Genomic DNA, 21,147 nt, shown 5'->3' on the forward strand with positions numbered 1-21,147 from the left:
GGCAAGGCTTATCTATACAGACCAGTGAGCAGTGATAACTAACATGTCTTTGGGGTCATCGGGTGGGAACCTCCTTTCACCAGTGTTTCGTCTAGTTAGTCCCACGACACCTCCAGGAGGCTAGACAGTGATCTCTGGCGTCCCAGAGACACTCCTCTAATGCCAGGTCTCACTGCTCCCCACACCAACCCAATAACCTCCTTTACCTTACCTATACTACCACAGAGGAGGTAGACCCAGGGAAGGAAGCCTTGTTAGGCTATCACACTCCCCCGCCGGGTTAGGCTGTACAGTCTACCTCCCCAAGACGAGCCCTCACAACAATGACACCTCCAGGAGGCTGGACAGTGATCTCAGCCCAAACAGCACTGCCACCTTCAACCAAACCCAGGCTCCGTTTATGCGAGCTCCAGACAGAAGCAATGCTGATACTACCTTTACTAGCACATTCACCATACTCTATTCCACACGCTACATAGCATAACTACAATGTAAGCTAAAGTTAAAGGAGATAAATGAACTCACAGGATCAGCAAACACACTCACTTTGCAGCATGGTCTCAAACAAAATGGATTCAAATAGGCCACTCCCACACTTAAATAACCATCCTCTTCCTGGATTTCCTCCTTACTTACACATGGCTTTCTCAGCCCAAACAGCACTGCCACCTTCAACCAAACCCAGGCTCCGTACATGCGAGCTCCAGGCAGAAGCAATGCTGATACTACCTTTACTAGCACATTCACCATACTCTATTTCACACACTACATAGCATAACTACAATATAAGCTAAAGTTAAAGGAGCTAACTGGACTTACAGGATCAGCAAACACACTCACCTTGCCGCATGGCCTCAAACAAAATGGATTCCAATAGGCCACTCCCACACTTAAATACTTCCTCTTCCTGGATTTCTCCTGACAGGAAGTGGATCTCTCCACATGATCTCAAGGAGTTATGTGCCCTGCTTAGTAGTTCCCCCTGCTGGCCCCCAGCTGACATTATTTCTTCTGTAATAGATAAACTGGCTGCATTTAATTGCTTCATCTGACATTTCCCTTACTGTCTTCCTCAAATTCTGTCCCCGCACTCCGAGTTCCCCCAGGAGCGAGACAGTTGATCTTGCTATGAATCCCCTACACCCCACTTCCACTGGACAAATCCTAGTCTTCCATCCTCGCTGCTCAGCTTCTGCTCCTAAGTCTGCATATCTAAGCTTTTTTCTTTCATAGGCTTCTTCCACTGAGTCTTCCCAAGGAACTGTCAGCTCAATGAAATAAACTATCTGTTGACTCACTGACCACAACACTATGTCAGGCCTCTGCTTGGTACAAACTATTTCCTGGGGAACAACAAGCTTTCCCCCTAAATCTACTTGCATTTCCCAATCACAAGCACCTTCTAGGCGGCCACACCCTTGCTTCCTCACTAACTTATCCCTTCTGTATTTCTCTCCCTCACGGACAAACTGAATTACTAAGCTCCTATCCTTAACACCTTCTGAATTCACCTGTCTTCAAAGATACCTGTTTCACAAGCCAAGAATTTATAAATATGTGGTCATGACTCCAAGTGCCCCTACAGCAGTTAACTGTGAAGTTAATTCCCTTCATGACAGTTTAACTAAATGTTGAAAATTGTTTGCTACACTACAGACAATGGTACGAATACATTCCAAATCGTTATACATCTATAATTAATTATTAACTTATTATTATTATTATTGGCCCTACACATGGTCAAAAGTCATACTGGATCCTAAAATACTATGAATATACCCACTACAGTATGTATAAGTAGGTCCGTGTGTGTCAAAGTACAGAGCATATGATCTCAGTGTCCTCTGTGTTACTGTAGAAACATCCCTGTCTGGAGCAAAGTGTTGGACAGATGGAAGTTTGTTTGGATTTAATCTGCCATTTGTTCCTGATTACATACATACATGCACACAAACACAAGCAAAGGTTACTTAAGGTCATTATCACAAAATGTAAGTTTGATGTTATTCAAGGACTCATATTTGGGTTTTTTTTTGTTTGTTTGTTTGTTTTTTTGTTACAGTAGTGGTGTGGTCGGGTAGGGGTGGGCCTATTGGAAAACATCTGCCGCAGACTCTGGTAATTTGTTGGCTTGAGTAGAAGTCCAGCCCTGATAGAGATTTCATACAGGAAATGTCAGACTAAGTTGTGAGGGTATGTGAAATAATGGCTAAAGCCCATCCATCAGCCAGTTTTCATCAGCCGTCTGACAAGAGATGACAGGTCATCAACGCTGAGATCATCGGCAGACCTGCAGCTGAAAGCTAATGCCTCCTGCTGCACACATATGCACCTTTTGCTGAATCAGTTGTAACCAGATGAACTTTTTACACTGAGAAACTTTATTCTGGTGTCGTTTTTAGTTCAGAGGTTCGAGTGAGGCTCTAATGCTGCCAGGGTTGCACAGTTCATTCTCTTTCTGAACCACTCTGATATCAGACCCTAAAATGTGATTATTGTTCCGATGCTTTTGAGAGAAATGTAGATTTGTCTGTTCTTTCTTTTTTTGTGTTGACCAAGTAATTTTGTGATTACAGCACCAGGAAATCTTTGGTCCCTAAACACAACCCACTCATATTTCACTGTTTAACTTCAGCTTCTAACATTTTTTTCTTAACTGGTTAAGGTTGACTCACCTTTGAGGCCCCTCTCTCCTGGTGCACCTGGGTGACCATCTGTACCTGGAGTACCAGGAGGTCCTGAGGACACACACACAATTTTTTTTAAAGGGACATTGTGTAGCATTTTCAGTTGTTAATTGGCAAAAATCGATATCTGCATTCATAAATTTGTCATCATTGGTGTACTATTACCTCCACCAATAATCTGACTTAGTCTCGTAAAAGGAGAATTTCAGATTTGTTTGTACATTGGGCGGGTAAGTCGCTTGGGGGGGCTCCATAACGTTTCACCATCTTGAAATTACATCCGCCAGCAAGGGACCTAGCACTACCAGGGAATAGCCGCGCCTTCTGCGTTTTTGTTGAGAGCCAGGCGCTGCGTGACTGAGAAGTCGAAGGAGAGGTGCTTTCCTACTAACCTGGCAAATTTGAAAGCCTGCACTACTGCAGCATAACAAAGTCCCACTCTTTGAGCATAATGCAGGATCATGCATATGCAGCATCACGGGAAATGGAGTCCTCATCGCCAAGGAAGCGCAAAAGGGAATAAAAAATGCAACTTCGGGGTAGCCTTTCCCAGGCGGAAAGAGCTGCTGAAGGAGAAAAGTAACGCAATCACAGGCCAACGCCGCTGTCAGCGGCGCAGTGACGCAAGGAGAGGGATGAGGTGTGTGAGGTTGAGCCACTTGTCAGTTGTCAAAAGACAAGACGTGATTGGTTTGTTTCGATTTACACCCGCCCCAACAATCCTACGTTGTAAACACAGCCAGCATGGTGAGGAGGGGGTTTGTCAACTCGCGTCATGTGTGTCTGTGTAGGAGCCTGAATGAATACTCCATGTAGTATCGGATGACATGGTTTCATCAGTGTTATCATAGCTTTTTGGTGCACAGCGGCTACAGTTGTTGCAATACATGTTTGAAACAGTGAGGCGCTAGAGTGTGCTATCATCGCTAGTTTGAATGCAATATATGATTTCAGTGTTAGACGTGGAGAAATTCCTAGACACTGTGGCTTTAAGGGTTAATGAACTCTGCCCATAAGATACTATTAAAGCTGTTACAGTTTTATGCTTTGCAGTTCAACCCCAACAGTCAGACCTAAACTATATCCCAAGATGAACTGCCAGAAGACGAAGCTCTTTGTGATACATACTAATTGTCCACATTGTCACTTAATGACAAGTACACACACACATACACACACAAACACACACACACACACAAATGTGTGTCCTACCTGATTTGAGGCTGATGTTTGTCAGTCTGCCCTCCAGGTTGTGAGTGCTGGTGTTGAGCTGTTTCAGGTCAGACCTCAGCCGGTCCAGCTGACCCTCCTCTCCACACATACTGTTGACCTGTTGTCATGGCAACCAACAGAAACATGACTGGGATGTCAAGAGCAACACTGTAAATCATGACCACATCAAATTAATCAAAACTAGTTTGACAGCGAGACAGTGCAATTTCTAAAAAGATCATTCCATTTTAATCCTACAAATTGAAACCTTGCAATTTTTAAGTAATACATCCCATCCCTCAGTATATGCTCAGGGGTTTTATTAGTACAGCCTTATTTGGTCTGGTATGACCAGTAGTTTACTGTTGCTAATGTTATTAACAGACTGTACATAGATATTGCTGTGTCATTGATATTTCTGAGTCCATTCACTGTAGCTATGTTTTAGCTACTGGTGCAAAACATTCTCACTTCCAACTCATCACACATCACTGTTTGGTCAGTGTACTTTCACGTATACATATGACACACTAGGTTTCCTGGGTGCATCTGTTGTTGACGTTCTTATACGCAGTGTCAATTTACGCCTGTTACATCCTGTTCGTTAGATGCATACAGTCAGGCCTCCAGGAAGTGTGCTGGGCTTTGAAGCCAGTGCTTCTAGTGGCCATAAAGTAGACTTACATTGTGAAAGACAGGTCTGTAAATCAGTTTGGATTTTTTTTTTTTTTTAGCATCACAACCCCTGCAGATTGACTCATTCCACTGCCAAGATTTGATCCATTCAGTCCAATAACATTTGGAAAGTCTAGAGGAGCCACAAGATTACATTACATCATCCTCATTCAAGTTTGAGAAGCGCTAAACCGAAATTCAACCATACGGCCATTGGAAAGTGAAACACTTAGCTGCCCTTGGTCACCGTTATAAGTCTCCAGTGCACCTGCTTTATGAGCCGCACAGTGCGGAAGCGGTGCCTGTGATCTGGGAAATTGTATACACATCAGTTGAACCATTTTGGCTTCATGTGCCACTGAGCAACTTTCATGGGAATGAGTTGGGCCCATGCTCCCAATATGTCCATCAGTAAAACACCTTATATTTATGTTTATTTCTTTGTGTCACAAAAACATGTGGTAGGTTTGGAGAAAAAAAACATCACGGTCTGGCTCAACATTCATGAGGGAAGTGAACACCAACCTGGTGTTTATTGGACCTACCCATCCTCCCTCCTGCCCACCTTATAGGGACTTTCCATCTCCTTGAATTATGTTGATGTCTGGTGGTGTTATTAACCGACACCCACCAATGGCATAACATACCATCGCAAAAAGAATGCCTGCTTTTCATCCTTGACTGATGCGGAAATCAATGTCCAAGTGACATATTTGATGACTTCATAATGAGAATGGATCATTTCGGTTTAACATTGCACAAGGTCCTTATTTCCATTAATAACGGACGTATGAGCAGACTCTCACCCTCTGCCAAGTTTTGTAACAAATGTATTAAGTGAATTTTCAACCCAACACTTAAATGAACAACATTCAGAGAAATAAACAAATATGGTGTACTTAAAAACATTGCCATCAAGGCATTATCTTCTGTAATTTTAATCCACTTTGATCTGGCAATGCAACATAACAAATCTAATTGCAAAAGAGATAAACAATGTATACAACTAAGCAAATGAATACAAATAATGTTCATAGAATATTCATGAAAGACGGGTTTCTGCAGATTTCTACCCCTAACTTCATAAAAATTTGTAGGCTTGGTCTGTTAACTGATTTGGCTGTAGCATGCTTTGCTTATAATGAAGAAAATATGGCACATACATGTCAGACATACAATCACATTATCCATTTATATTGCTGTAATTTAAAACAAATATTATGGTGTTTGAGCTTTTTAAGCAGATCTTGTTAGTCCTTAGCCTTGAATTTGTTGTTTATGTTCTCACACCACACAACTTCTGCATTTCATATTGTGAGTCATGGTCAAATGTAAAATAATAACTGAATTTGTCAGCCCAAGCCATGAAGTGGTTTCTGATCTTTGAGAAATAGAGCTCTTTTAGTCTTTATCTGTTTCAGTTATATCATAAAGGAAATCTGTGAGTACAAAAGAAGCCCTGGGATGAGGTGAATCTTGTCCTCATGTCCAAATGTATCACATTTTTGGAAAATGTGCCAGTTTGCCCTCTCTATTACCTCCGCCAAGGAGGTTATGTTTTCGCCAGCGTTGGTCTGTTTGTCTGTTGTCTGCAAAATAATTCAAAAACTTATGAACGGATTTTGATTAAATTTTCAGGAAAGGTGGATAATGGGACAAGGAACAGATGATAACATTTTGGTGGTGATCGGTTGAAGCAAAGTGGATAAAATAATAAAAAATAAAGTCTATCATCTGACAGCCTCAGCAGCAATTCCAATTTCTAAAGATGGTGAAAATAGCACCATCTGGTGGCCAGAAAGCACGTCTTGTTCTACTTGCTAAATATTGTTGTAATTCTAAAGTTGAAATTAATGTTCTGTGTTGGAAAAAAAGAAAGTGAAAAATACAAAAAACATGTTGGTACAAAATAAAAACGAAATAAATACACCACAGTATCTCCGTGGTGAAGGCATATATAACCCATTCTCGGAACCCATCGGCTGTATTCGGTGTCTGACTTCCGGCAGACAGCCTCTCCGATTTTTTGGCATTCCGGTTTGATTTGGGCGGAGGAGGCGAATTTCCGTTTCCGACTTCCGTTTATATATAAGTAAATATGCTGAACCATTGCGATGGATTCAGAGTTTGCAGTGACACCAATTATGTTCCGCCTCGTTAGTTCATTGCACGGACTGTTTAACCTGGCAACAACTGCAGCCACACCTCAAACGTGATTGGTCAATATCACGCGGACTACAAACAGCCTACAACCGGAAACCAGGGCTCTTCCGCTCTTCTTCCAGAGGCAAGATCTCCGGGGTTTGCCTACAGTCTCTACATTCACTGAATGTAGAGTCTGTACATAGAGACTATATATAACCTAATAATGATAGTGATCAAATAACCTAATTGTGATGCAGGCTGCAAAATCTGATGCAGAGGGGGAGGAAATATCGCCTACTTGGCGGAGGTCTGCACTCTCTGAGGGCTTTTCTAGTCTTTCATATGAGGAGATCAATATAAATTTTAAGACTCTGTGTTGGCACTGGTCAGGAGGTGCTTGGCCTAGCTTAGCATACAGGGTAAATTTGTTATGTTCGGATGAGTGAACAATCTGCTCTAAAGTGTCTGTTACCTCATATATTGTTTTTGTCTCCTCTGTTTCATATTGTCATGGTCAGCCTTTTGTGTTTTTTTTTGTGCACCTAGCATTGTGCACCTGGAACACTTTTGGAGGTCGGAAGTTAGAAATTTGGGAAATTCTTACCTCTGACTTTGATCTGTGTACAGATTAAGTAAGGGATAATGTATAGTGAGCCGATGACTGTTGAAAGATAACTCCATTACAAGCAAAACATGCTACAGCTTAAAACATGGCTTACTACTAAAACATTCAGTGATGTGACACAAAATAATGATTAAAGCATGTTTTATTAATTCAAAATTTTGCCATGCCAGTGCTGCATTTTGCCACTCCGATCCTATTTGGCCTGTGTGGACTAATGTTAATTGATTTTGATGCTCCTCAGTCTAAGGCCGTTGCTATGGCATCCCTAGCAACGGAGCAGCAGAGCAGTGGTGATACCTCAAGAAATAAACACTGCAAATTTTTTTGATTGACCAATCAGAATCAAGTATTTAAGAGTGCCATGTTCTAAACAAAGGAAGCATGTTCTTTAGTAAGTGTCAGAGATATAGGAAGACATTGGCCAGAACGGGGCTAGCTGGTTTTCTCTGGTTCCAGTCTTTCTGTTAAAGTCCCGGTAAAGCAAAAATAAATGTGTAATGATTTGTCACACCGCAGAAAAATGTGTCATTGACCACCCAGCCAAAATTTATATAGTATATGACATTAGGTTTCAAAATCATAAAAAAATGAGCAGTATTCTCTGCTCTGAGATGAAGCTGAAATAAAGACCCCTGCTGCAAAGCCAAAGACTCTTGTTAGCAGCTAATCCTGTTGCACATTCATATCTCATTCATCAGCTAACAGAAGCTAACAAGAGCACAAAGCACATACCCACCGCAGTGAGCAGTAACTGCCAGAAGGCCAGTTAGCTGATTCAGCCTGAAAGATTATAAGGTTCATTGGTGACAGCTGTTTAGCTTGTGTTTATATGACTGTGGTATTTAAAGCAACACAATGGAGGGTTGCACTTTTTAACTCACGGGTCCCCCTACAGATGAAAAACGGTATTGTCTGTTACAACTGTCAATCTTTCTGCGCGTGCATTTATTGACAAGCCAACGATACAGGTACAGTAGCCTTATAGCATTTTGTACATACATGATTAGACCGATTGCTTTATTTATTTATTCATTTTCGAAACTTAGAAATGAGTTGCTCTCTGCATGTCCTCACAGCACGCGCACACACACACACACACACACACACACACACAAACTCAACAGAGTGAAGTCAGACAACAGCAGAGAGGCCGAGGTGCAGATGAAGGGAACATAACCTCAAGCTTACTCTAGTTGATGACAACTACGCTTGTTACTATAAGTAAGTGCGATACAACCTCTGCCAGCCAAGCCAATACTTTATCAATACATGTGATCAGCATGTAGAAAGCCATATTTCAATCGGTTCTGTCTGCAGTCTCTCATTCACCGCTATTATGATTCATGATCGCGGTCGACACAAGCACATCGTGTTCGCGGCGCTAACAGCAAACTGTTAAAGACAAACTAAAATGAAAGCTGTCTCTATGTAGGTAGACTCACAAGTCAGTCTTTAGATGCTTTGCTTAACTAAAGACTGATGTCTTTCTCCCTGATTTTGTGTTTAGATGGGCGGATACAATTTCAGAGTTTAAAAAAACTCCCTACGTTGCAGAACCAATAGTAAATCCACAGGGCGGTCCTTCGGTGGCTCACTGAACTCTTGTGCTCGTAAACATAGTCCGACTGTGTTAAAAGTTTTAAACAAAGTCACTGTAAGTCCTTCATTTCCACAATATTGCGGACTGAGCACACGTTTGATAAAACGGAGTTAAATCTCTCGGCATCCATTTTCAAGCTCTCTGTGTGTTTGTTTCCTTGTGGATGAGAAAAGGGGGAGCGCACATTTCCAGGAGGGCGTTTCCTTTTCAAAAATGCAAGAGCTGTTGCTTTGTTGCCGGCCGTTTTCTCCAGTGTGTTAAATACACTTTAGAAAGGAGTGTCCTCAGACTATCAGAAGGCGGAGATCTGTGATTGTCTGGTGGCGAGACTAGTATGTAGGCTAACACTTTATCTTAAAATGTACCTGAGGCAGCCGACCTGCAGACAGTGAGTCTCCTAAGTAGAGGGTAACAGCAGTAACAGCGCCAGGTCACAATTGGTCTGGCATCTCTCCTCTTCTTTCAGCTCTCGCCAGCGTTTGAAAGCTGGGCCAATATTAGTCCTTGTTCAAGCTCTTGTTTTATCACTCTCCCGTTTTCTTTTCTTTGTCTCTTCGGACAACACCTTCACCTTCTTCCTTTTCTTTGTCGCTTCTGCCATTACAACCACGTCTAACTTCGTTCTCCTCAGTTCGGCTACGCTACTCTAAAGAGAGGAGGGGGATATGACGTATGCTGTAAAGCAGCCAAATTTTGTAGTCCTTTTTGTGTCCGGGTTCCTACCCGAACCCCGAAACTGCATAGTGCCAGTGCAAGCAAAACAGACGCTCTCAAGCAACGACAGAGGTGTCATCCAACCTATTGTGAGTTAATGTACCATCACAAGGATCTTGGATATATATTTTGAGGGCTCAAAAACTCCCTTGTGTTGCTTTAACAGAGATGTTTTTTGAAGTATTTATTACCCTGGAAGAGCTCAGGGAGCTCGTGGAACATAGCAAACACACCACTCACACACAGGGGCTGAATGAAATGACACTGATGTATGTGGTGCGTTCAGAGTTAACATTTGTAGTGATGTAATATTTATATAGTAGGGGACGGGTTATGATAAGGGTTGCTTCATAGTGTTGTCGAGCAGGCTTTTAGGCCTGACTCCACAGTTCAATACTACACAGTTTTCAATCCGCACATTTTCAACAAGTATCTCCTAATATGTATAATGTGTTCACTGATCACTGATTTTGCTTTATCTGCACTTTAAGCTAGGCTAACCACATCCAGACTCAAACTCTGTAGTTACCACACAGACATGAGACTGATTCTTCTCATCTCACTCTCAGAAAAAAAATATTTGTAATGACCTAATTAACTGATGGTAATTATTGCAGGGCCTTACATATGCTTTTTCTCACTGATAAATTGAATAAACAGAGCCTAAGTAAATTAAAACCTAAACTGAATCTGAATTAAACAAAAACTAAACTGCACTGAAGCTATGCACAGTGTGTTCAGAAAAATGTTCCATATAAACAGGAGGAGGACCTGGCTCTTCAGGGCCCACAGGTGACTCCTCAGAGTCTTGGTTTCTTGACTGTTGTTATAGAGCAGAGTCTGGATGTTGTCGTCTCCCTGCTCTCTACTCAGAGGGATGTAACTGGACTTCAGCTTCTCCAGCCTGGGGTTAGACAGTGAAGACCCCAACGTGAAAACTGGAAAAGAGAGGAAAAAATAGCAAAGCACATTTTATCAGTAACTGCAATCACTTCACATTCACAGTACATAATGACATCGGTTTGATGTCTAGTTTGAAAAAAAAAATCCAATCTGGTATAGGAATATTCTTGATTCTCTTCAATATATTGCATTTAAAAATTAATATGTGAAAACAAATAATACTATCTGCATGTAGGTGTACCTTTATAAATGAGAAAGGCATTAAGGGCGGTCTGGAATATGAGGTAAACAATAATCACATTAAAACACCACTGTCTTCTGGGCCTCTGCGGCTTCAGATCTGCAACACAAACAGGAAAGTGCATTGAAACAGCAGAATGGGATCAATCTCCTGCAGCAAACTAACATTTTTTTAAGTCATCTCTGGGGACCAAAAGAAGTCTGATTCAGAGCATGAAGCATTTGGACGACTAGTGGAAAATGTCAGCTCCTGAAGTTTTCATAATGAAAACCTATGTAGATGAGTTTTTTATTTTTTGGCAGAAAAGCCGAGAAACTGACACTAGACCAAACTGGTTATGACAGAGGTAAATTACTGTCCCCTCTGAAGGTGTCAGAGGAGCATGGATGGATGTGAGTCAGCAGGGGCCTACAGGTTATAAGAATAGTTCTCAATCTCAAGCTGAGCCCAACGGGTCCCAAAAAGCCTGAGGAGTTGGACAGGGTTTGGGCCTGGTACGGTAGGGCTCAGGAAAAAAAAAAGCCTTTGTTGCTGTTTATCAATTGCAGAACACAGCATATAGATTTCATGTAAATGAAAAGATGATCAGGCTTATTTCTGGTTGCCAGTAGATGGATATGACACCTCTGTAATGTATTATGGCCTAAAGTGTTATCAAAAGTGTTAAATTTGGGGCAGATTGGACAATACACACTCAAGTTAAATCAGCTTCCTGTTTTGTGGCAAATAATGCATTGCTTTACCAATGTCCATCCATCCATTTTCATCCCCTTATCCAGGGCCAGGTTGCGGGGTCAGCAGGCCAAGCAAAGCACCACAGGCATCTGTCTCCCCAGCAACACTTTCCAGCTCCTCCTGGGGACCCCAAGGCGTTCCCAGGCCAGACGAAATATGTAATCCCTCTAGCGTGTTCTGGGTCCACCCCAGGGCCTCCTACAAGTGGGACGTGCCCAGGACACCTCCAGTGGGAGGCACCCAGGAGGCATCCTAGTGAGATGCTTGAACCACCTCAACTGACCCCTTTCGACGTGAAGGAGCAGCAGCTCTACTCTGAGCTCCCTCCGGATGTCCAAGCTCCTCACCCTATCTCTAAGGCTGAGCCCAGCCACCCCATGGAGAAAACTCATTTCTGTCGCTTGTATCCGCGATCTCATTCTTTCGGTCACTACCCAGAGCTCATGACCATAGGTGAGGGTTGGGACCTAGATGGACCAGTAAATCGAAAGCTTTGCCTTCCGGCTCAGCTTCCTCTTCACCACAACGGACTGGCGCTCTGCAGGCACCATACCCAACCTCCACGCGAGACTGAAAAGCCGTGTCAGGCAAGACAGCCCAACTCATCCACACCCAGCACCTTGCCACTAGGGGCTTTTTTGCCTGTCTTGTATAGGACAGAGTGAAGGGGGTGAGAGAGAGAGCGGGGGGTGACTTGCAGAAATAGTCGCAAGCCGGAGTCGAACCTGCGACCGCTGCAGCAAGGCATCGCCTCTGTACATGGGGCACCGGCACTATCCACTACGCTACCGACGCCCCCACTGGGGAGCTTTTTGACTGCCTCATCAAACTCTGCCAGGGATATGGCAGAGGTTGCTGAGGTAGGTCGATCATCGATCTTTGGCCTAGGATGTTCTGGTACCAGGTACACTGATGAACCTCCCTGTGCTCGAACATGGTGTTCGTTATGGCCAGTCCATGACTCTCACAGAAATCCTCAGGCAGGCTGCTCCTCCCAGTCACCCCCCTCCAGGCTTCTCCGTCATTGCCCACATGAGCGTTGAAGCCCCCATGGTGAACAATGGAGTCCCCAGCCGGCACCCTTTGCAGGACGCTGCCAAGAGACTCCAAGAACGCTGGGTACTCCGCACTGCTGTGCAGAGACCTTCTCTTTGCGACCCGCAGTCGCTTCGAGGCGACCCTCTCATTTTCCGGGGAGAACTCCAACATGGCGTCACAGTATCAAAGTATCCCCATACCCACCCGGCGCGTCTCACCCTGAGCAACTCCAGAAAAAGCGTGAATCCAGCCCCTCTCCAGGAGTTTGGTTCCAGAACCAGTGCTGTGCGTGGGGGTAAGCCCAACTATATCTAGTCAGTACCACTCCACCTCCCGCACCAGCTCCGGCTCCTTCCCCACCAGAGAGGTGACATTCCACATTCCCAAAGCCGGTTCCGCACCACCAGGGATCAGCACACCAGGGGCCCCACCCCCCCCCCTGCCGCCCGGCACACGTTGCACCAGCCCCCGATTTCTGTCCCTGCAGATGGTGGGCCCACAGGGCGATGGCTCCTTTTTCCTTTTACCAATGTCGTTAAATATAAAGTTACAATCTTCACAAGTAAGCATCATCAAGGTCATAAGGCTATGCTGATCACATTTGAGGTGGATCTGGTCACCCTGCTGGGACAACTATATGAAAGTATAAAACATGTAATTTCCTGTTGCCAGTGGATAGCACACGTAGAGCTTAATTTTTGCTCATAGTTGTCATGAGGCTGAGACACTTGTCATGCCTGAGAAATTATAACCAGATTGGGCTCATGTTACAACAATTTTCATTACAAATTTGTTAAGGTATTTGTACCTTAAGATACACTGGTTTAAACAAAACAAAATATCCCCAAATATCAGTTTCTCAGTGAAGCACTGTGGCTGTGTACTGACACCTCATCAACACAAATGCCAGAAAAAATGTTGGCATTAGCCTCTTTTCCAACATTTCCAGCTTTTATTACCAGGAATTTATTTACCCGGGTAAAAGAATTCCTGGTAATCTGTGTGGTTTGCGTTTCCATCGCACTTCAAAGCTCTGGAAAATTTATTCAAATTAGCGTGATGACCTAGATGGTTCGGCGTGTGCCCTGTATTTGGCTCCGCCAGCTTGGCTGGTTACATGCTGGTGTAGAGAGTAAGGGCTGTTTGTCTCAGCCAGCAGCTAAGTTTAAAAGTATTTTAAGATAAGTGTCAAACTAATTTAGTCTACATAGCTGTCATTTGAGCTTATTAGTATCAATTCGCTATCAGCTGAACTAGCGTGCTGTGCTTGTGTAAGACATAAAGTTAGTGTCGGTGGATGTGAGACTGTGGACGGAGCATACTGAATATCGCTGTCTACATGTTTACATGTTCAGGCTGAACATATGTATTGATAAAATATTGGCTTCTTACCAGCTACGGCTTAATGTCACTTAGCTGCGTAGCCGCGGTCAACTCGAGTCACTACGGTCTTTGATAATTCAGCTCCAGGGCTAATTTAGTACTGGGTTTCGGTACCCATCCTTAATCAAAATATGAACAAAGTGAAGCTTGTAGAAATGAAATAAAGTTTGCAGACACACTGACACGGAAGTGCGGAACGCTGCGTGAGTGTGCTCCACCGATCAGTGTTTTTCGGCAGCCCCGCCCCTCAAGAATTCCGGGCAATCTGAGAAGTCCTACCCCCCTACTAGGTACTTTTTACAGAGTAAATTTGGGGATGAGGGAACGTTTTTTACCCAGGTAATTTTGGTGGAATATGAAGTATGAGTAACCGTATTCTGCTGAATACAATTACTGTCTTTAAAAATTGATTACTTGAAAGGATTACTTTGTTTTGTTTTATTAGTTCTAACACTGTGTCCTTACTGAATGCGATGCGAGGAGCATCAGTTTGATTGCACTGTTTTCTATTAGAATGTTCTGACTGGCTGTGAACAACGCAGTGCTGCTGATCTGAGCTGAACTTGTGTCAGACATTCTCTTTCTATTTATTCCTGTCGCTCACTTTGAAAGCTTCATGGTGGACAAGGAACTGGTGATTCATGAATCTGAAATGAGGAGTTATTGACACAACACCTCCTCATTTAACTGCAAAAACCTAAATAAGGTATCAGTTGTCTGGAGGGAGGTCACGAGGAAGCAGAAAGTTTCTGCTAAATTACCTTTGCTAATAACAACCTACTTGCTGCTGGCTAGTTTGTATGTAATTTCCAGTAAATGCCAGCTCACAGCTGATAGGTAGCTTGCGTGGTTTCTTTACATGACATAATAGAAGTGTGTATGTAATGGATTTAGTGTGGACAGAATTTGATTCTTGCTTGCTGTTAGAACACACTGTAAAATCATATGAGGCACAGATTTCCCATTAGGCTGAGAAATTAAGCCAGTGTGGAAGTGCCCAAAACTGCAGTTCATTGAACAGCCACTTGAGGTTGGCTCCAAAACAGAGTCAGTCCTCACAGACCCCCATTTTTAAAATGCCCAACTTCACAACTGAAATAAACATGTTTACAGCCTGGTGCAATAAGGGGTTTTGGTCTCTATAGCTAATTTCAACATTCATGATAATTGAACAGGAATAAGCTAACCCGTTTATGTTTTATTTAAGGCTCAAAGTTGCACATATTTAAGGGCAGGGCTGCTTTGATTGACAGGCTGTCTGTGAGGCATCACCACAGTCTGTGAGTCAGATCCACTCCTCACTTTTCCACAGCTACAGCCTCTCCTCCAGATATGGTCACTTCTGGGTATTAAGATTCATGATAGCGACAGCCAAAATGTCAGACTTGAAGCTTCAAAACGGCAGTCCACAAACCAATGGGTGATGTCACCTTGGCTAAATTAGTTATACATCTACGCACCTGCCACATGACAGTGTCAGAGGAGACACATGGCCAGGACACTGTTGTGTGTTTTTGTATGACAATATAAGACCCAGACAAATGAGCTCAGCAGGACAAATAAAATACAGTACATTACTTAGTTTGAGTAATCTAATGGAATATGTTCCAAATTACAGTTTAGGGCATGTATACAGCAATCTTAATACACTCTCCAACACTGTGGATGGGTTACATTTATTATTATTATTATTATTATTATGTAGTGGATATCTTTAAACTTTGTTCAGCTGTAGTTAATGTGTGGTAAGGTTGAGGCACAAAAACACTATGTTTGGGAAAAGTTTATGTTTTGACTTGAAATTTCAGGTCCTGGTTGCACATTCCCTGCTGGAAATACAGCGATGTCTTGGTAAAATAAAACAATTTGTGGCACTATCCCAGCAGGAAAAACACATCTGGGGGGTATTTCATCAAGTAAAGGCAAATCCAGGCTTAAATGGCCAAGTCTGGCTAATGTGAGCCAGAGTTCAGTTCCATCAAAGTGGCTAAGATCAGCCTCACATTGGTAACCATGGAAACCATGGTTCTGGCTAAGCCTGATACATCGAGCTAAACTCCGGTTTCCGTTCCATCAAACTGAGCCACAACTTCTTTCCATCAAGGTGGTTAACCTGAATCCCAGCCTAGTAACCATGGTAACTTATGCTGCCAGGCAATCCTGGTCTGTAGCAGGATTAAGGCGAGGATTAGCTCCATCTATGATCAAAAAATGTTCAATAGACAAGAACAGACACCTAAAAGACAGTTCTGCCAGTGCTTTTACACACTCACAACTGTCATGTAATGATAAAATAATATGTAGATCATAAAATATATATAAAAAATTAACTATTAAAAAACTAATTAAAATGTAATAAAAATAAGATAATTTAAAAAACCCACTTACAACAGTTAAGCCAAAATCAATTTAATAAAAACAAAACTATAATAAAATGAAACTGAGGCATTAAAAAAAAGAAAGCACATGAATATGTGATTGCCCTCCATCCCCATCACACTCTGTTTCCAATTGGCTAGCAAATTCACAGCCAATTAAGGTCAACTGACACTGGCCAGAGAAGGAGAGGGACACAACAAGAGAGACACAGAGACAGAGCAAGAGAGGATGAATTAGGAAATAATGGCATGCCTCTTCATCAAGGGTCCTGTTGATGAGGAGGCCCACATTGTTCAGAGGGCCTTCCAACCACCACCAGCCTGAAGGGTCTTCCAGGACAGGACCAACCCATTGATACAGACGGACTCCTATCTGTGGAGAGGTACTGGTTCAGCAGGCAGAGCATAGTGTATCTATGCAGTTTGCTGGAACCACACACTATAAAGGTCACACGCTGCAGCCAGTCTCTGACCACTGTGCAGTCAGTCTGTACTGCACTGAGGTTCTTTGCTAGCGGTACATTCCTGTATAGTGGTGGTGATGCTGAGAGGCTAAGTAAGGCAGCTGTTTGCAGAGAGGTAAAAAGGGTGTATTTTCTATTCATTTTGATTATTTCTAGCATCACCATACGTCATGCATAGGGCTTGATTTGTTCACATTAACATAGGTTATCTTTTATATTTATGAATTAACCATGACACAAAGCAACCACATTAAAATGGGACACACCATTGTGGTTTGTCTGTTCCTCATCCTATAGCACACTCCATACATTTAAGGGGATTTTCCTTATTTTGATATAATAAGGGATAGTTTACAATTGACTCCCAAATGATGAGAAATAGATAATTGATTCACTATCACCTGCATTCACTTAATAGGTTTCCTCATCTCCACTGAATTGATGGATTTGCTAAATGTCATTTTCAATCAATAGATAAATGTAATGTGATTATTTCCTATAAACTGATCATTTCGGAAATGTCATAATCTACAATCAATTATGTGATAAATACGATGACTGACATAAAATAGTTTGATTAAATTCATCATCTGAAATGTACATAGGAATCAGCAGATAAATGTGATAAACAGTCTATCACTAATATTAATTTACACGTGGTGAATTTCATTAGGCAGACTTGAACTGTCAGATTTAATAGGTCTTCTTATCTACATATATTTTGTCCCTTTGATGCAGGATTTATAGAACATGATATTATGCTGAAATGCTGAATTTTCTTTGTCACTTACACAGCCTGTGGGCAATATTCCGTCACGCCACCTCCCTTGCTTTATTAATTGCTGCAGTATTGCCTTTTTCTTATGTCCTTATAGTCCTCATACACTTCCATAAGGAGCGTTTGCTCCGCCTTAGAAAAAGCCTCCACTCACTCCTTTCCTTTGCTTTTTGACATTTTGCAACATTTTCGGCACTTGACTAGTTCAAGATTACACCTTAGTCTTGATATTCTTAGCTACATTGATGGAATACCCCCCTGGTGCCTTAAAAACCACTGGAAACGCAGCAATGACTGGCTTACAACAACTAGTTTTGTTGTTTGTTGGTCTCAAAAAATGGTCTACAGTTTAGCAGGCATCTCGCCTAGGTGACACACCGTCCACCATCCCCTCCACCTCCTGATGACAATGTCACCTCAGATACTATGTCACATGAGAAACATTGATATGGTTAATAAACATGCAAATATAAGATGTTGTGGTTTGTAAAAATGAACAATGTCAAAATTTACTTTGAACGACTGGACTGGCCCCATATTTTCTGTTGTCATTGTAATCTAATGATCTCATAGACATCTAGGCCCATTAATTCATTCATATCTGACCTCTGACACACATTTTTGTTGGAAAGAATAATTAATATGTCAGCTTTGGTATTGCTCAGCAGTAAAACACCCTGAGCTGAGTCTACAAGATTTTTAAGTAATATGTGTAATTATTTTGTTAGACCCTAGTTACAGGATCAGTTTTTGTGCACTTAACTTCACCGTTTCTTTCCACATCCACCCACACACCTTAACAAGGTGTTAAGGACATTTAAGACATTTACTTTTTAATTTACTGTTTTCTTGTAGTGTGTCTATGAGTGTATTTGTATGATGTATTATGATTTTGAATTTTCTCACTTCTATGTAGTTGTGTTGTTTGTGCTCCTGCTTGTTGAGAGCTCCACTAAAATGATCTTTTGTCACTTTAATTTCAGGAGCCATTTAAAGCATGTACTTCAGAGAGCCTGCTGTGTCTAACAGGAAAGATGAAACAGTGCTACCATCTACTGGTCACAGCAAACACTCATTCACTCTCAGGTTTAATGGTTACAGCTGATGTGTCTTAAAAGCAAAGGAAATTTTGTACAAATGACCAGACAAAGCTAAAGGCAGCTTTGTCTGGTCATCTGGCCAACTAAACAGATAGTAGTACACATAGACTACACAATACACCATAACACACTCCTACAATGGTTACTTTAAAATGACACTAATTGCTCGTTTGTTCACAATACAAATTATTTCCATCAGGGTTTCTAGCGTTTCTAGAATATGAGGACATAGGGGGCTTATCAGAGATCTCTGTAGGAGGTCAGTGGGGGATCCTCCCCAGGGAAAGCTCTATTTTGAAGCTTTTTTATGCATTCAGGCATTTTATTTACCCTTTTGAATAATTACAAATTGTGATTTTAATATATAAGTAGTTGTTTGTAATTAGTAACAGAATACTTTGCAACTGCTATCATTAACGTTTAGAGAATTTTACAGTTGTGCTTGAGTATTTCCATTTTATGCTACTTTATACTTCTACTTCCCACATGTCAGAGGGAAATACTGTCTTTTTACTCCACTACATTATTTGTCTGCTTTAGTTACTTTGAAAAATATAATCAAAATATAGTCAATTTATAAATTATGATGTATAATTATAGATTAAACTACCCAACAGTATATCTATAAAGCCTTTAACATTAAAGTGACTGCAGATGCATTCTCTCTCTCTCTTGCACGAGATCACACAAAATCTGCTGCTTAAATGACACAGAGGACCCAAAACTTGTATTTTTGATCAAAGATATCACATTGTTTGTTTCGGGGGCTTTAATGCATGAACAGAAAAACAGATTATCAGATCGGGGGCTTTTTATCATTATCATTAGGCCTATTCTAAGTTTTAATATAGTCTATATATTTACATCTGGGGCTAATTATAAAACTTTAGGTGTTACCAAACTTTAAGGACTGAAGCCTTGGATGCCAAGGCCTAACCACACTACTGATTTCCATAAAATACTTGTTGCAGTTGGGTGCTGTGTGAGAACGCAGCTTCCACAGCAGATTCTGTGCTACTTTCAATATTAGCTCGATAGATGAGCTCTTTGTTTTGTGTTCTTTGACCTGAAAATAACTTTTGATCTGGTGCTGTCTCCTCCTCGTTTTTACTACCCAACATTGAAGAAAGACTTGTGTCTACAACAGACCTCTTCTGTGGCACACACATTGACTTATCAAAGAAGTAATAACACAGGGGTAATTGATAATAATTATATTATTATTATCATTGTTATTATTGTTATTATTATTATTATGCTCTAATAAACCCACTGTGCACTGCCTGCCCTGCAGCACCACAGAGCATACAAAGCTCTCGCTGTTTCACAGGAGTCTGTAGAGCTAATGGGAGAGTGAATATTGGACTTAACATTCATCAGGGCCCGTATTCACAAAGAATCCTAAGACTAAAAGTAGCTCTTAGTGACGTCATTCTAAGAAAAAAAGATTTTCCTTAGAATTTTCTCTTGGTAAGATAAAAGTTATTCACAAAGCATCTTAGGCCTTAAGAGAGCTCCTAAGGTGAAAAACTGTTAAGAGGAGGGAGGAGGACTTTTAAGAAGCCTAAGAGTGTCTTAAACAGAGAAGATGGCGGAAAGACAGAGAGGAAGGAGAGATATTCTCCATATATTGAACGACAGTGATTTAATAAGATGCTACCGGCTTGATTGTGCAGAGATAATGTTTGTGGCTGACCTCATCAGGGATGAGCTTACTTTTCCCACCCAGCGTAGTAACGCAATAATGCCCACTTTGGATTGCAGCACGTACCAGCGCTTCTCACACTCATCGCTTGTGCATAAAAGGAGAGGGAACGACGCATTAATTTGTCAGGCAATACACTCCCAAGTCTGCCTCTTCCCTTGTGCCGTGATCCTGGGACCGAATTTCCCTCTTAAAACTCCTTTGTTCTCCTCCATGAGCTGTGCCAACAGCAAGCACTGCTCTTCTGTCCAGTTCGGCTTTCTCGTTCCATTTTTTCTCCATTTCATTCGTTGTTTTGGTCATTCACAGCAATCACAGTAATTGCTGACAGCTAAGTCTGCGTCCACCATTAATATCAAATAGATTAAGTAGTAAAATTACCAGCATGGCGAGTAAACATAACAATAAGCAAATCAATATAATAATCGGCATGTGAATGAGGTACGTTCAAAGATTTTGAAGCTGCGTAACAATTCATTTCATTTTGCTGAGTTTCATCATCATGACATAAAATTATTTTCACGATTACACATTTCTTAATACAGTCTAAGTTCTATGATCGGTTGATTTCACTGTCCATTCATTACTAGGAGCGCATTTTTTTTTTTTTGTAACAACCAATCACAGCTTTTAGAAGACTGCGTCATACCTAGCAACGGGGTCAACCACACCTCGTCACTAAGATAAACGTTTCTGTCCCCTCCTTACTCAGAGTTGCTCTCAGAAACTTCCTGAATCACTCTTAAGCTAAGATTCCTTGCTAG

At 41.7% G+C, this 21,147-nt stretch overlaps 1 protein-coding gene across 7 annotated transcripts in view; it reads right to left on the bottom strand.

Annotated features, from left to right (window-relative positions):
- marco (macrophage receptor with collagenous structure) overlaps positions 1-21,147 on the bottom strand; it is a 64,531-nt gene that overhangs the window by 34,418 nt on the left and 8,966 nt on the right. For 5 of the 7 annotated variants that reach the window (XR_013493242.1, XR_013493241.1, XR_013493240.1 and 2 more), the window contains exons 2-5: positions 10,803-10,901; positions 10,430-10,596; positions 3,900-4,017; positions 2,676-2,738 (exon numbers count right to left, since the gene is read on the bottom strand). Coding sequence is in view for 3 of the 7 variants with exons in the window: in XM_033618153.2 (XP_033474044.1) it covers positions 2,676-2,738; positions 3,900-4,017; positions 10,430-10,596; positions 10,803-10,901 (447 nt within the window). In the remaining 4 variants the exon portion in view is untranslated. The remainder of the gene's footprint in view (positions 1-2,675; positions 2,739-3,899; positions 4,018-10,429; positions 10,597-10,802; positions 10,902-21,147) is intronic. The other 2 variants (XM_033618155.2, XM_033618154.2) reach the window with 2 other exon arrangements.

Source organism: Epinephelus lanceolatus, chromosome 14 (assembly GCF_041903045.1).
Source record: "Epinephelus lanceolatus isolate andai-2023 chromosome 14, ASM4190304v1, whole genome shotgun sequence".
Lineage (NCBI taxonomy): Eukaryota > Metazoa > Chordata > Actinopteri > Perciformes > Serranidae > Epinephelus > Epinephelus lanceolatus.